Source organism: Oncorhynchus mykiss, chromosome 4, assembly GCF_057628025.1.
Source record: "Oncorhynchus mykiss isolate SJ-2025 chromosome 4, ASM5762802v1, whole genome shotgun sequence".
Lineage (NCBI taxonomy): Eukaryota > Metazoa > Chordata > Actinopteri > Salmoniformes > Salmonidae > Oncorhynchus > Oncorhynchus mykiss.
In genome coordinates, this window is record NC_143025.1 from 25,240,451 (window position 1) to 25,258,350 (window position 17,900).

Below are 17,900 nucleotides of genomic sequence, written 5' to 3' on the forward strand. Positions count from 1 at the left end.
TGCATGTTTTCGAACCACTCGACAATCAGAGTAATTGAATAATCTTGGGGGGAAAAGTGTAATGAAAATGAAAGTGTTCGACGGGATGATTCCCTTGCCACACCGGCCTAAATGAGAGGAGGGGTGAAGGGGGTGGGTATAACTGGGACACCTGGCATAAAGACGGGTTTAGCGCTTGTGGGGCTGGTGTGTGGTGTAGCCTATTCCCAGAATATCCCTGCTGCTCCCATTTAATTAATCAATTTGATGAGTGTTTTCATTTGACTAAACTACATTTCAAACGTTAAACACACAACGGCGTATGTGGTTTGTAGGCCATACAGCATTACAATGTGAAACAATGGAATCATCCGCTAAATGTTAAATATCCTATAACTTTATCTGAAATATCATATCACCATTATGCAAATGTAACAGAATATATTCTATTTTTTAGACATTGGTTCACCTATAACCTAGTAGGCCTATATTGTCAGTCTGCAAATGATAGGCCAACTGGATTGAGTCATGTGGGTAGTAGGCTAGTATTTTTTTTTACAGCTGCAAAAACGAGTTTGTAGTTCTACAAAAACAGAGAAACAGAGAAAATATCCGAGACAGGTATGTAGAAACACGTGACTGTTCGTGTACCTTTAGGGCAGGATAGTGTTAAGTTAACCAACAATAGCTGTTTAAGCCTCCTTGGCGGTCGACAAAATACCCTTTGGAATTGACTCCCTTTATATCCAGAAATTGTAAGTGTGTTTAAATCCAATAAAGATGGATGTTTTAGTTGATTTTTAGATAAACCCCAAAGGTGGTTAATGGTTAAAGAATGTTTTTGAGAGGGGTATCTTAGTCCATTTGAAGTGAATATCCACCAAGTAACGAGATAACGATGGCAGTAATTTAGTTGTAATTAGATATAACGTTTTGTCAGTGTCATTCCGATTCACTCGAAATGACACAGGCTATGGTGGACGCAAGGTGAACAGAAAAAAACATATCTTCCTTATGCCCCAAATGTCTGTTATAATCTTATGTAATTGTTGTATCGGGACAAAATATTCTACAGTTATTGTGTTCATTATCAAAATGATGTTGATTTTATAGGCTATTATTATTATTCATATTCATATTATTGTTGTTATTATTATTGTAATTGCCTAATTCTATTATGATTAATAGGCTAAATATATTATTTTAATGTTAGAAATGTTCAATGTTCATGATCATTATTGTAAACACTTGTTGTTAGTAATGGTGGTACGGGTTAGGGTAATAGCAGACATAAGCCTGCCTACATGCTAGGTATTTGGTATTCAGATATTCCGAGATTCAGATGGTCGGCTGCTTGTACAATTTCGTTCAACCTGAGTGAAATAGGACTGCATGCTATTGTTTATCTGAACGCGTGGGACGCAGACCGAGCAAACTGTGCATTTCATTTTATGCTTGAAGAAAATTGGAAGCGAAGATTGAGTTCATCTAGCTTGAACTACGAACTCTCCGGAGGGAATATTTTATCCGAGAGCAGTCTCTCAAACGCGGAATTGAAATTAACACTGTCAGAAGGATTGTGCTTGGACTTCGAATACCTGTCAAGGCTCTCTGACAACAGGTCTTCATTACAGTCAGGTTACATCCTATTCATAGAGATCAGACACAAATATTGTGATTTTGTCCAATCAACAAAATGTAATTCAAATGCTGTTTTAGCCTACACACCAACGATGCTTTTTTTGTATGCTATCGGCAACCAGATTCAATAACTCGTATAACCCTAAGAAATAGGACTTACTTTGCCTGAAGGTTTAGAGCAGAAACAAGCATTAACCCACAGACAATTTATAGATAGCCTAATTGTGAAATCGTTGACAATACGAGGAAACGGATTAATTTCATATCTCTTTCATATCAGAGCAGGTGGGCTATGGATTCGACTGTACAGACTAGTTAGCCTATAGGCTAACGGTTGTTCAATGTCACATTTCACGTCTCTGAAGAGTGATTTGGCATTCCTGACTAGAGCAAAGTCTATCAAAGCATACTGTCATTTTCAATTGACCAACGTTTTACCCTTTCAGTTATACTGACAGAGAGACAATGCTACGAGCAAAGCAAGCCTGTATTTATTGATACTATCCTAAAGAAGGTCCCGCCTTTCTGGTGGCATTCTGTCTCGTCACTACTTCTTCCTTCTTCTCACCTGTTCTCACAAGCAGAATTCTTCCGCCCATTTGAGGCTTGTCCGAGGATCCTATTGGTCCCGGGCGGTGCCCATGCTATGGTGACGTCATGGTTGCCCCTGCAGTGTGAATGAATCAAGCAGCCTGTATGATCACACCAAAAGAGCACAGCGAAATCCGGCACGCACAGGACAATATTCCAGAATAAGAAAACAAACCGGACTTTAACGGGACAGCTAGATCTACAGAAGGGTCCATACCCAGTTTCTATTTGATATATTCTACCATTTTCACTAAATAGACGGGAGCTTCAGCCCACCGTGTATATGTGTGTGTTTATTCCCGGTTTTGGATCACAATGATGCAAAGTGCGGCTGTTCTACCAACAGAGAGTCCTGTGAAGGGTCTACCGGAGATACTCGGAGTGCCAATGCAACGTAAGGCTTTTCCATTTCCTTTTCTATTGATTATATCATAAGGACATTGGCAGGTGAGCTCTGAAATGCTGCAGAGCACTGCTGTAGAACAGATGCAGCGGTTAATTACACAGGGTTGAGGGACAGACAGGCTAATGAAAACAGTGATATGTATTCATACTATTGTGGCTCTTACTCCACTGACTCATATGTGTGTTATATTATTATTTGAAGTGAGGATATTAGTTGCATCTCATTTTGATCTTCTGTTCCTCATATGGAATTTTGTGGAATGCTGTATAGATGGAGATTCTTTATCACAAGTATGTATTGTTTAAGCTGCTCACAGTGTTGTTTATAAACTCTAGCGTTGTACGTGCGGGTTTTACTCTATTTTAGAAGCCCCATGTGCATGGGCCTATGTTTTGACGAGCATAATACTTTACTCATCAAGACATAGACACACTTTAAGATATTTTTTACATTTCTTATTAGCACAGGAATATTTATATTTTCTACCTCCAGCGCTTTTTGTATTCTATTCCCTCGAGCTGTATGAGAGGGTTGCCTCTGGTTTACAATCAGAGACATGCTAGACAGCTGTTTATTTGCAAATGAGTCTGGCCACGTATGAGAGATCAGACGTTGTCATCACCTACTCTCTTTACCCAGATGGTTTGACTGACAGCTATTACTGAGTCATATCTGAATGATTCAGGCTATATATGTTAATGTATGCTTTAATGTTTCTGTTATAGCTGTGTTTTTGCACTATTGTAGGCTACACAATTGTACAATTTTGTCTGTCTTATTATTGTTTGACACATACATGATATTATAGCCTACTAAAACAGGTGGTTTTGTCGTCATTTCTATTAAAACATGAAAAACATTAAATATTTCACTATATTGTGTGTGCAATAACTAGCCTACCTCAGCATCAAAGCAAAGAATTGCGTATCTTCGCATCTGCTCTTTATCGTCGTCATGTTAATCTTCAGGCCTATATAATCTGATCATGCTATCAAGATAGAACTGGGATGGGATAAATTCCTGACCTAATTATTCATGTGGGAGCCACTGAAATGTACAGATGGACCTATTATGGTTTTACCTCTAATGTTGCTCTTAATCCACAATGAAATACTCCTTTATATCGCAGATCCAAACGAGCCATTGCTTCTTTCAGCGCTGGAGAGTATAAACAAAACATATATATATATATGATTATTTTTGTTCAAAATCTAGACTAATATCTTACGATTTAGTACATAATTGTATTCAGTTTTTTTTTTATAGCGTGCACAACAGTTAACCCATTTAACTATTTTAAAAGAGAGACTGTCAAAAGCTGTCTCTTGTATTAGTTAATACGACCTTCATTTAGGCTACCATACATTATTGATAAAGGTAGTGAAACATAATGCATAATGCACAAAGTGAACCATAACGCAGAATTGTGAAATATAATTTGTTTAACCTGTACAAATAGCCTGTATATTGGCGGCGTATGCTCTTTAATTTTGTAAATCGAGGGAGATTAAAAGATTGGGTAAAGATCTTGCCACTCAACCCCCCTTGGTGCATACATGCTGGATTTAATACCGGATTACTCTACGAATAAAAATATTTTAGTATTATGTATCTAAACATTATTATCATGATGAATATGGCTGTTCGCAAGCTCTTACGAATAAGGGTAATTATTCTTAAACGGTTTTCGGCACAAAGCCCCAAGAAGAAGAAGATTACGTCCTGAATAGAGTTTACAGTCTGCTTGCTGTGAAGTGTAGGTCATGCAATCTACAAAACATATCAACTATAGGCCTATGAGCTCCATAGGCTATGAGCTCGTTCCCTAATACTATAGGCTTCGTATAAAGGTGTTACAGTACAGTCATTCCGATGCTGTAGCTAATAAGCACATGACTTGGTTGATATGAAACACTTTTTAAGTCCTGTTAAAAAAATAAAAAATTAGTATCCCTATCAGACTGGTGAGAAATGAACATCTATCGAAATACAGCCGCCTAAAAGAGGAAAGGAAGCGCATAGGATCACATTTTCTTAGATTTGAGGACCCCTCTTGAGGCACACCAGAGATCTTAAGTGGTATAATCGTGTGATTTATAAGTCAAGCAGAGAGAGAGAGAGGGGAAGTGTAGAGGCTATTAGACATCGAGCGTGAATAGGCCTACTGCCAAGATTGGCTGCATGCTGGAGGCCCTTGAGCTATCCTTTCAGCACCACCACTGCCGCCAAAATCTAATGAACAAAAGCACCACAAATCAGAGGAATTATTTCATATTTTGTGGATGTAAAATACACCTATCTTTAATTCAGTTTTGTATTAACACTTATTGAAAATACATGTACTCCATGGGTTATCGTATTTAATTGTGAAGTTGATTGGGAAATACCTGTTATGCAAATGACTGTAGGCATAATGCCACATCACAATAGTAAAAATACAAGATATTGAGCTTTGCAGCATCTTTTCATTTACTTGGGCCTACACCTTTATAAGTGCAATGTAAAACGTATCCCTCTATTCGTTGTGTATGCGGCTTATGTATGAATGTTGCTGATTGAGCAGCCTTCCAGAAACAATAAATATGAAAATTGTGCTCCTCCAAAATGTCTCCCAACGTACAGAATGAAGAAGCACATGTAGTATTACTTATCGTGACCTCTAAAGCGCACGTTTAAACAGCTTGGTATGGGTGTGATTAGATTAATGATTAGACAGTGTGATTTCATGTGTAATTTATTTAAAACAACAACTAGTTTGGGATAGGCTAATTGCAGACCTTAGATACAGTGAAAATATTAAACTCCTCGAGCACAGAAAAAAAATCACCTGAATAATGATTTTGCGCACAGAATGCTGCTTATCCCTATTGCATCAATTTGAATGAGTTTGAGGGGTCCGTTCTAATTTCGATCTCCTTATGTTCTTGCCACTATTCTAAGATATTGAAAATACTATTTTTTTATGAGATGCCTCTTCACCTGGCCATTGTTCACATGGTTAACATAAGCTACCAATGCAAGGAAATTACTTCCCGAGGTTTCATATTCATATCAAATGAAAAAAATAAGGCTGTATAATAATAATATGTATTGTTATATCACATTGTAATATTTATCTCTATATATATTTATAAATCTAATAATACATCTGATTATTAGTTTTTTTTGCATAGCCTAATCTTATCACAGCAATAGTGACGCTGTTCTGGTGATGTTGATGGTTATAATTAATGGTGTATTGTGGTGATAATGGTGTATGGTTTTTAATACTATTAGTGCTCCTACTTATAACCTAGTTTTCTTCATTCATGCCATTATTACTCGGTTTAAGATAAGAAAAATCGAATCAGTGGGGTCCAATCAAGTCCACTTCAAGGCTAAATATTGTGTCACTGGCACAGACACTTGATTTAAAAAAGCAGAGTAAAGAAATGGGATCAATCTCAATCTCAAATCGAATGAATGCCATGGTGACACAATTTACTCTGTCAGACTATGTTTTTGTCGAGGTCGAATATAATGATGAGGAATTGCATTACTGTTTTATTTTGTATTTTTTAAAACATAATTTTACCCGGCTCTGATCTTGTAAACCGGCCTCGGCAATGTTCTGCTCATCTGCCTCCTTACAGTATTCCAGGACCAGGATATTGTCTTAACGCATGCTATCTTGTCTTAACGCTATCTCTCTCTCTCCCTCCAGAAATCCCCCAGTGTGCGGGCTGTAGTCAACACATCCTCGACAAGTTCATCCTGAAGGTGCTGGACCGCCACTGGCACTCCAAGTGCCTCAAGTGCGCCGATTGTCAAGTGTTGCTGGCAGATAAGTGTTTCTCGCGGGCGGGAAATGTGTACTGCAAAGAGGACTTTTTCAAGTGAGTATAACTTCATTTATAAACGTATTGAATGGGAATTTCGAACATTTGATTATAGCAAGCTTAATGGAATTATATGTAAAAGTAATGTACTTTTAAGCAAAGCTAGCATTATATTTAATTGCCTACATTCAAGTGAGCTAAAAAATGGCAACATGATTCCACTGGCTTTAACTTGTGAAATCACTCAAATCATCATACAATTATCAAAATTAGCCTATCCTATAGCCAAATTTAATTGATCGCACAAAACAAACCATCTTACGTGATTTGGCATTACAAACCAAATAGTCTTGTAGGCCTACGCAAATCCATGACTCTTGAATTTAACATGCGACTCACATAGATCTACACATAACACACCATAGGCCTATAATTAACAGACTATGAGACTAGAACAGAATGCCATGATATAACAGTAATATTCACAATGGGCATCCATAGCTTATAGAGGTCTCCAACCTTTTCTTTGTCGAGATCACTTTATGATTCAAAATGCAAGCCGAGTGCAATTATCTGCTGGGCACGGGAGATCAAGTGCTCCTACAATATATTGTGTGATATCAATTACATTATCAATAGCATATAGGGCCTAACTATAGTGCATGGGCGGGGAACACAGGGCAAAGTTCTACTTCCAATTCAATTCCTAAAAATGACTGGAAATAACTATTGCTTCGTGCATTTGCCTATTTTCATATATAATAAGAGAGGTCTGTTTTTCTCAATGTAGTCCTACCCCTTATTATAAATAACGTAGTCCCTTATAGTTCAAAACTCGTGTCTCAAGCTAGGCTACCTGATAACACTGGCACTGGGTCAGTTGTTGTAGCCAATTACTTATGAGGTACATCAGAGCATAAATTGAAATAACTCGTTTTTTTTTATTTCACTGGACTGATGGTGACGTCTCATCGGAGGGTGGGAGAGAGTGCGAGTCGAAGTGGAGAAGCGTTTTTCAGGATTTCTAAAAGTGTTGAATAAAAACAGCGCTCGATTAGATCAATGCAATCAATGACTGATATAGAGGGGGACTGGAGGCCCTTCATGTCGAAAACACTGATATCAAATAACTTGGCAAATGCTTCAACATCCTCTTATATACACGGTCTCTTGATTTTTTTTTAGCTTTGTTTGGCCATTTTACTTGAGTCTTAGCTAGCTAGCTAACGGTGAGCAGCCTGCGGTGAGTAGCCTACACAGCGATAGCTACTGTTTACTTCACATGGTATCCGTGCGAAATGACACGTACCAGAACCACCCATTATTTAGAATTATTATTTGTTTTATTCGTTTTTCATTATTTTTTTTCTGGTAAATAATCAAGCATAATTCAAATTAATTACATAGGTCTAAATAAAATGTATTTTACGCATAGCACTAGATTTTATGTAAGATGTCCTTGAGTGTCCTGAAGGCATCTGCCAAATAAAATGTATTATTATTATTGTCTAAAAATCCCTTTCGTTTCCCCACCCCGTACTGCTACTATGAATTTCATCTGATGGCGTATGTCTGTTTAGACCTGGATTGAAATAGGTGCCGGTACTCATTTTAGGTGAAGGTACCATTTATATGTAGGTGCAGGAACTCCTCAATTCTTTTGAGCTAATATTCTATAGGAGGTGCAGGAACTCGAGCAGAAGAAAAATTGAGGTGCCAGTACTCAGTTCCAGTGAGCTCCTGCCCAAGTCAAGTACTGTGATTAGGTAAAAAAGACAAATAATGTCCTGTTTGAAACACTGACAATCGGATTGGGTGGGCTTGGCATGCGCCCAGCCAGGGACACCTGTGCCTATGCCCCTGGTCAGTGAGGACTTTCCTCTTTGCATAGTTAACTTTCATAATGTTAGAGAAAAGGCTTGTGTCAAGACTTAGTGACATGATCAACACAATGAGGTTAATCAAGCTGAACATCCTACAACATCCTCCTGCCTTTCTGGCCATGTTGAATATTTATGTTGGATAAGACAGAACACATAACACTCAAACTTTCAACTCCAAAGACACTCTATACAAATTCAATTGATTACTGCTCTACCAGCCCTAGCTGGACACACAAAACAGCAACTTTGAATTTCTTCTCTTCCCTCTTTCTCCCCCTTTTGCTTCCATCTTTTTACGATTGAATTTCTGAGGCATTAAAGAAGAAAATTAAGTTTGACTTTTATCCAAAACAGGATCCGTACAGGCTTTTACTAAATCATGTTTGAGAGGTTTTAATGTCAGAAGCTTCAATGAGACCTAAAAAGCGTGCAAGTCAGAGAGTGGAGGCTAACTTTATTAGGTGGCCCTGGGGACAATAGGGGGGATTTTTTTAAATGTTAAAACTGCAGTGGTGCTGTGCACTAGAGGGACGGGAGAGAGGAAGAGGAGAGGGAGGATGAGGATGGGAATGGGGATGAGGCGGGGGCTTGGAACTGGAGTATAGTGCTGGATTCCCAGCAGTGATGAAGAAACTTCACCTTGGTCTGAAGGAAGGGTTTATTTCTCTGTAGGCTGTGTGATTTACAGCCCCTCCTGAGTCGGTGCTTTATTGGTTCTCTTCAGTGTGTTTACTCAGAGCTCTCTCTATTGGATCTCTCAGCCCCCACTATACCACTACATTGATTCATGCCATTTGTCAAGCTGAGGACCAGCCTACCACCAACACAAATGCATTCCACCACTGATGCTTTCCCCCTCTACAACTTATACAGCCATTAATACTATTATTAGTGTAAATAGAGACGAAAACGATGCATGCTATGTCATAACTATGTTATAGACCTTCTTTGTTATCATCCGCCTCTGTCTGAGCTGACTAGGGCTGGATCTACCTGTTCTGGATGGGGTTTGAGTATCTGACGGCAGGTGTGTATGTGTGTGTGTTTACTTGCAGGCGGTTTGGAACAAAGTGTGCATCATGCCAACAGGGGATACCGCCGACCCAGGTGGTGCGGAAGGCCCAGGACTTTGTGTACCACCTGCACTGCTTCGCCTGTGTCATGTGCAGCCGGCAGCTGGCCACAGGGGATGAGTTCTACCTCATGGAAGACGGCAGGCTGGTGTGCAAGGAGGACTACGAGACGGCCAAACAGAATGGTAGGTATCTGACTGGGTCATCCTCCTATTGCTTTGGCCACTGTTTTGTGTGAGTAATATTTTGTGTGAATAATTCAGTCTTGTCTCCTTGGTAACCTGTTATATTTAGAACATTCTCACCAAATAGACTTGAGACTAGCAGCCTCAAGCTGGTTCACCCGTGTGGCATGGTTCTCTAAATCTCTGCTGGCTTCTGCAGGGGAGCTGTGGAGAAAGGTGCAGGAATTAGGAGACAGTTAGTTCAGTAGACAGCAAGGTGCAGTTAACCAACCTGGATTCATGGGTAGATGTAACATAATCAACGAAAATCCATGAGACTCAAATTAGTATGATATGTTATCTTTGGTATGGTATGTATTCATTTGTAGATTTTCATCATCCATTTCGAATGATATGTTAGGAATTACAGTTTGTATGGTATGTTAGGAATTACAATTTGTATGGTATGTTACGAAATACAATTTGTATGATATGTTGCGTATTAAAATTTGTATAATATGTTACGCAGTTGCCATACCTTTGATATGTTACGAATTCCAATTTGTTGTGGCTAACATTAGCTAAGTGGCTAATGTTAATGTTAGCTAGGTGGCTAACGTTAGCTAGGTGGCTAACGTTAGCTAGGTGGCTAACGTTAGCTAAAAAGTAGTAAGTAGTTGCAAAGTTGTCTGTGATAAGATTTGAAAACGCATCCTTTGGGTTGCTAGACGTTCGCGTTATACGCCTACCCATTCACCTTGAACGAACAATCACCCTCCTTTCATTTTTGCCTTAATTAAGTAACCTTCTGTCTTATATAACCATACCAAACATAGCATATCATACTAATTTGAGTGTCCCATATTTTCATTTACTATGTTACGTCAAGTCTATGAGACCAGCCTGCATTAACTCCTTTATGTACAATAATACTGAAGAATTGAGAGATCACAAGAGGCAAGGGGATAGTGAAGAGGGGTCCCAGTGGGTGTCTCTCAGTGTCCTGCCTGGGCATTAAATCTCCAGTTTCTGTGACCTTTTATGGATCTGATTTTGAAAGCTCTGCCTGTGTATTTATGGAGATTTACATGGCCTGCTGATTGTTTATCTTAAGTGATGCAATGCACTTTTACGGTGGGCCACCAATAACTCCCTTCTTCTGGAATTCTCCTGGGAGATTTACGTCCCTTACAGCTAGAGTTGGACAGTTTCAGAAGGGTATCAACTTGCCATACATGGCACCTCAGTCCATTCAAGCAAGTTCTTCACCTGTATTTACTAGTCGATATACAAAATCAAAAACCCACAGGTTAATTACAATAAAAAATGTTAGTCACAAATATAGCTAAATATCTAAAGGGTATTTTATAATCCTTGCATGTCTTTCTCAGATGATTCAGAGGCAGGTGCAAAGCGACCACGAACCACCATCACAGCCAAACAGCTGGAGACCCTTAAAATCGCCTACAAGAACTCTCCCAAGCCAGCGCGCCACGTCCGCGAGCAGCTCTCCTCAGAGACGGGGCTGGACATGAGAGTAGTGCAGGTGTGTGCCTCACAACAGGATCTCTATTACCAAGCGGAGCAGTTTTCTAGTTTGGACTAGTTTAAGAAAACCTCCTAGTGATAATATGTAGATATGAACACAAATTAGAAGAGTAAAACCTCTCTTCTGTATTTACTGAGAAATGTCTCTCATCCCCCAATGGCAGGTGTGGTTCCAGAATCGTCGTGCAAAAGAGAAGCGTCTCAAGAAGGACGCAGGGCGGCACCGCTGGGGTCAGTTTTACAAAAGTGTCAAACGTAACCGAGGGGGCAACAAAGTGGAGAAGGAGAGTTCAGCAGATGATGCGGGACTAAGCGACAGTGAGCTCAGCTTCAGAGGTCAGTATGGCTAACCCAACCCCAAACCTCTTTCTTCTCTCTCTCTCTCTCTCTTCCTCAACTCCTCCTCCTCTTCTTGTCTTCCTTTTCACATATCTCCATGGGAGCCTACATGAAAAGAGAAGCGTTGGCCATGCAAATGACATTTTACACATCCCCATGTTTTTATGGTTATTTGATGTTTGTGAGCCCGTTTTGGGGACTCATAAAAGTCTCAAGCCACTTTTAAAAGGAGGCTGTTTTTACGAGAAATGAAAACACCGTAGCAGAAACTCTATAAAGTAGGTGAAGCTTTTAGTCAATTAGAGGGAAAGTGCTCTGGGGCATTGTTGTTATTGAAACAGCACTGGAGGGACTGTCGGAGACAAATATTTTGTATTGCATGAACAGACCCCCTTTGTTTGAGCTTAGGATACATCATGACTCTGTCGTCTCTTACTAAGCGCTGGGGGAACACTATTAAGTACTACACACCTATGCCATTTACCTAGATGAAATCCAGATTATGTTGCCTCAATGAAATGGTTTCATAAAGGCACTTAATTCTATTTAAAGATAACAGCTGTATAATGTTGATATAGTTGATGACAACTCCATAGAAGTGTTAAAACACCACTGTGTGTCTAATTGATAGTTGCTTACTCCTTCCTCTCTTCCACCAGACGACCAGATCCTGTCAGACCTGGGCCACACCAACGGTCTGTATGGGAGTGTGGGCGACGTGGCCAACGGAGGCTTGTTGAACGGAGGCTTCTCTCTGGACGCTGCTGGACAACCCTATCATGACATTCGGCCGGGCAGTCCCTACGGCCTCCCCCAGTCGCCGTCGTCCATCGCCTCGCTGTCCGGCCACACCCCGCTGCTCAACAACCTGGGCTTCACCATGGACAGCATCATGATCCAGGGGGGGCAGGGTGGCGTGGGACAGGCTCTCAGGGCCATGGCAGGAGGCCCCACCTCTGACCTCTCCACAGGGAGCAGCACGGGCTACCCAGACTTCCCCACCAGCCCTGCCTCATGGCTGGACGAGATGGACCACTCCCAGTTCTGAGCTCCACCATGAACACAGCAGACTGACTGGGGAACAGAGACAGACGAAGCAGGCTTTTTACATTTCTATTTCCCTGAAACTTGATATAGTTTGTTGTCCAATAATGGATGTGGAAGTGGTAGACATGCTACACGTCAGCTACCCTCCCACCACAACAGAGTAAAGGAAGTATGGAGACCGACCACTGACCAGAGCAGAGCAGTGGCGCCACACAGAACAGAACGGAAGGACGAAACACTACTGAATGTTGAACTTACACTGTATTCTACTTTTTTTATGGATGGATTTTTTTTCATTCTTTGGAAAAACTGGATTTGAAATTTCCAGCATGAGTTTGTGCATTGGGATGGTGTTTGTCATTAAACCCTGAGGCAAGCCCAAACAGCTATCAGCAATGTACAGTGGTTAGCTAGCTTAGAGGAAGTATTTAGTGTTGTGCGCATTGCGTCTATGCACTTAGCTAGCTACCGTCCCATAGCTTACATTGCATATGAAGTGTGACTGGCTCATCCGTGGATGTACGGAGAAAATTACTTATTTCTTCTTTTTTTGGGGGGGGGGGGGGGACTCCCCCACATGTGTTTCGTGCACTCTGATTGGCTCAAAGTCAAGTTATTGGCCATTGACGAGCATTGCGATTCTACAAGTAGAAACGGTAGATTATTCACTACCGGGTCAGCACGCAGCAGGTGCCGCTTTTGTTCTAGCAAGAGAAGGAACGACCTCCCACTCCTATCAACAGGGAGATTCTCTGTGAGTTTCATGCTTTAGGGCCACAATCTAAATGGAATCCCTAAAAAAGAAGCTTCCTGCATGCTTCTGAATGAGGAGGATCACTGTTGAAAAGCATTTTACATTGGCAATGCACTTTACACTTCTCTTTGTACATGGACAGCAACAAACAGAAAAGCGATGAATGCACAATACAACCCAGCAGTGTTTCCATATTAGATACTTTTTTTCAAACAGTGTCACAATTCCCATGCTAAGTTTTTTTTAATGTAATTCTGAAACTAACAGCACTGGGTTTTTAGGAATTACTCGATGTTGGTCCAGCTGTCTGTACAATGCGGGAGCCACAGATTCTTCTGTGTGCAAAATGGGGAAGTTGAGAGGGGATAGTTGCTTGCTAAAAACCCATTCTCTTCTGTAATGTAGGTGCTTGACTTGTTCTCGTCTGTGAATGATCTCTAGTCCTATGGATTTTGTCAGTATTTATTTCTCCGTTGTCCATACTCCCAGGATATGCTCTCTGCTAATAGTGGATAGCCTCTCTCCTAGAAGTCATTGTCATCAAATGACAGTAGGGTAGAGAGAAGTGCAAAGTCAATTCAACAAGAATGTGGGAATTCACATTTGATATCCTCTTTTACTGGTGCAGCTGACAACATGGGGATTCCTATCTCATTTTGACAGATACAGGAACAGAATAATGGTTTTACTAAATGTTTCATTTATACAGTATATTTATGTATCTAAAAAACACATACCAACCTAATCTTGACTGAGGATCATTCACTGTTAATGCTGAAAAGCCAGTACTGATCCTGCTTAGAAGCTGCTCTTCTCTGTCAACAGCTGTAGCATCACTCCTCAAAGTAAACACAAGCAAAAGCGATTATCAAACGTAATACTTAGAGCCACTGTAAAGCAGCCGATGGCCTGATTGTCATGGTATCGGAATAATGCTGTCGTGTCGTGCATCTTACATGGGGGACTGGGTGAGATTAGTTTATTATTTTTTTAAACAAAATCTGTCTTGTCTGATGGTGTTGGTTTCAAGGCTTTCATGTAGTGTCTAAAGGCCACTAGAGTAACTGTACAAGGAGGCACTTCTTTCAGAAAAAATAAATGATCTAAGATACCATGAAATAAACTGAGGTAACAAAATAAGATGCTGACGGAACAATTCCTGTAAAAAAAAAATCTCAATGTCTGTTCGTTTATATTTATTTTTGTGTCAATTGCCAAATGTGGAACCAGCTGAAAAGAGCATACATTATGCCAACCAGAATGCAAATCAACAAACAGTAAAACAACACATGTAAATGTACACACACACCAATATCATTTTTGTTCAATCTATGTTGCCTCAGAACTTTGCTTGTTAATGGTTGTACATTTTGTACAGTTTCAAAAGGTGTTGACAGTCTTATTTCACGAGCTCTATTTATTTCCATGTGTCTTTGAAAAAGATGAAACAGAGAGCACTGAATCTATTCATATAAGCCTTCTGTGCGATGGTATGAACTGTGTACAGTAAAAACTATACGAGGAAATAAAGCTGAATTGTCTTTGGATTAAAGTGCTGTATTTCTCTTTAATGTTTACATGAACTTTCTCATTATAAAGCAAATAGCAGATACAGTTAGAGGAGACATGTCTTCTGACGGAAGAAGAAGACGAGCAACAACTCAGCAGTGAGGAAGGCGGTACAGTAGCTATGGCTCACCACTTAGGAGCCAGGAGAGAAGAGGAGGGACCATGATTAGTGTTTCCTTCACACAGGGAAAGGTGCGTCAGACAGGCAAAGCAATGCCCTAGGGATTGTTTACACAAATTCCATCATTTGTCAATCTTGTTCTTACCTTGGAAGTAGCATATGGGCCAGGAGTGACTGCCATCTATGATTCATCTGTTATTTCTTAGCTATGGCCATGCAGCCTTGTACCAGACTGATTAACACAGATTCTGTGGTAGCAAACCATTCATGCAAGCTTGCGAGAACAGGCTGGCTTGTGAAGCTAATGGCCATGTACCACTGCATAAGAATAGCATCAATTTACCAAATATCACTCACTTCAGTATAGTAATCCCATAGGATTGTAGCTATGTGTTCACTGAAAATGTAGAGACTATTATTTTCACTATAATCTTACTTTGAATGAACTATCCCTTTAAGGATGAACTGATACAAATATTACACATTCAATTATGGAGATCCAGTCAGTCAATCAAACAGACTGTAGTAACCATGGTTTTCTGTGTCTTTATTCGTAAACCAATACACTAACCCCCGTCCCACCCATAGGAGAGAAAAAACAGGACAAAGCAGCACATCTGCTCAGTTGCAGCGAACACTGATCCCTCTGCTACTAAAGACTGCACCAGATTGCAGTTTTGCACAGTCAAATCTTTCCTTAATCCCTGCACTGTTAACTAATTGTAAACTGCCTTGTGAAACATGGATAAATATGATTTGTGGTCAGGCAAGATAGCAGAGCAGCGTTAATACAGTAGTGTATACAACCACACATAGTAAATGAACCAAATACGACAATTCAGCATCACTATAACCCATGCGCTAAAGAAGTGTTGTTGGATAGACATCTGAAACAGGCCTAGACTAGACATATTCATAGCAAAATTAAAACAAATGTAAAACTCAATCATAGGCAACACAACCGTTATCCAGACCTTTTCTGAGTCTTACCTGGTCCGTCCTAAACGTAAGTATTATCGATTTGGTTGTGTTTAAGCTCCTGTTGTGTGAGAAGAAGAAAAGATCAGTCCAGCAGAACAAGCATGTTTGCATAAAACGCCACAAAACAAGCTGATTTTATTCAGCCGATGACAAGCTATGACCATTAATGGATACCCTGTAATAGTGCTGCCTTACAAAGATAAACAGCAACAAAGACAGTTCGTATAATTTACACGGCACTTACAGCACTAGTATACAAATAAATCTGGGAAATTCCTGCACTGTTGCTTTTGCAAAGATGACAAACACAAGCACAAATGCCATCATCATCGATCTGAGGCGTCTATTACAAACTTCCTGAAGGCAACAATTCTATTAACATGTAAATAGATATTTGGTTCAGACTGAACTTCATCTTGGACATCAAGACAGGATATTTTCTTCAAATTATGGCTTATTTTAATGATGAGCAATGGCTGCCATGACAGTGTAGCTTTAAATGGGTTTGAGTCACAGAGAGGCTTTTCAATGACAACTTCAAGGTTGTTCTTCTGTTTTAAGTGAAATTAGGTTATTTTCACTGGGTCCTCATAGCAGAAATGAGATAGTTCACATTTCATTAAAGCGAGGGAGGGTCGTTAACAGGATATTGGCTTCAGTGCCTGGTGAGGTGTTGCTTATTAGAACATTCTGGTGAGACGAACCATATAGACACTTGTCTATGGAGCAGCTTGGATCACTATCGCCTCGAGTAGCAGCAGACGGCAACACTTGTTTATCATGCACTAAACACCCAGCTTTGCAACAGAGACTTATCGAGTTCTCGTGAAGATATTAGAGGGATGCTTTTCAACAGCAGAGACAGGATTTTACTTAGTGTTGAATTCCAAGCAATACTGTTCTGGGGACTAGCGAGCAGATTGCATTAAGAGTTGGCCAGTACAACAACATGCCGTTGCTTTTAGCCCCCAGACTGGGGAGAGTAAGAGAGGCAGAGGAAAGTGCTCCAGCTCATCCCTGTAACAAACCTTGGCCATCTGTCACTAATGGTGTTAGAGAGGCGACTTGTAAAAATGCATAAACGTTAAGTAAAGAAGGTTTGAGAGGAGGCACTGTCAAAAGTGAAAAGCTCAGAGAAAATTGAAGCCCATAATGGAAACATAATGGGCTTAGTGTCACAGTTGTGCAGACATGCCCGGGGAGTATGACATCACCGACTCCTACCCCAACCCAATCGAGATTCAGGAAATGACTGGTACATGGGCGAAACAGCTTTTTCAAATATACCAACAGCATTATTCCTGGTTGTGTAGGGAATGCATACTGTAACAAGCTGAGGGTCATAATAGCTCTCCTTCTCATTGATACCGTAAGAGAGCAGGCTGTCTGGGCTGGGCCGTCTCTGTTCTGTATACTGGGGCCATGGTGACTGACTGACAGACAGCAGGACTCTTTTCGGTGACTGTTATTTAATGCCTCATGTTCAGGGAGATTGAGAGAAAGAGGGATTACAGCTTGTCCCCATTGTTTGTTCAAATGTGCATTAGCTTCTTTATCAAGCGGTGGTTAAGAGCTGAGATTCCAGATTTAGTATTCTCATCTGGTGGGAGGGAGGGGTGCCAAAGAGACTGCTCTGATCAGAAGGGATTACAAAAAACTAAAGCAGATTTGGAGGAAGCCCATGTGTTGGCTATTTGGAGAACATCCAAATATATTTTAAGTGACATAACAGAGGGTGTGGGTATGTGGGGTGGGCCAAGGGAGACACAATGTGCTAGGTGAACAGTTCACTTAAACGAAGAGGCCTCGCCAGGCGATGTGTGTGTTATATAGTTGTTAGTCATCATGGGATAAGGTTGAACTTTTAGTTCTCCATGCTCCATCTGAATATAACATTGCATATTAGATGTTTATTTTTAGGATGCATTTAAATATACAGTTACATTCTGCTTGTCAAGAATGATGCCAACAAAAATGCTTAAAACA

The 17,900-nt window shown here is 40.3% G+C and overlaps 1 protein-coding gene across 1 annotated transcript; it reads left to right on the forward strand.

Annotated features, from left to right (window-relative positions):
* Nucleotides 1-1,299: 1,299 nt before the first annotated feature.
* Nucleotides 1,300-14,795, forward strand: LOC110521576 (LIM/homeobox protein Lhx4-like). Its single transcript, XM_021599215.3, has 6 exons — nucleotides 1,300-2,605; nucleotides 6,321-6,492; nucleotides 9,374-9,576; nucleotides 10,947-11,101; nucleotides 11,268-11,439; nucleotides 12,102-14,795. Exons 1-6 carry the CDS (start codon nucleotides 2,527-2,529, stop codon nucleotides 12,488-12,490), a joined length of 1,170 nt encoding a protein of 389 aa, XP_021454890.2. The 5' UTR covers nucleotides 1,300-2,526; the 3' UTR covers nucleotides 12,491-14,795.
* Nucleotides 14,796-17,900: the final 3,105 nt, after the last annotated feature.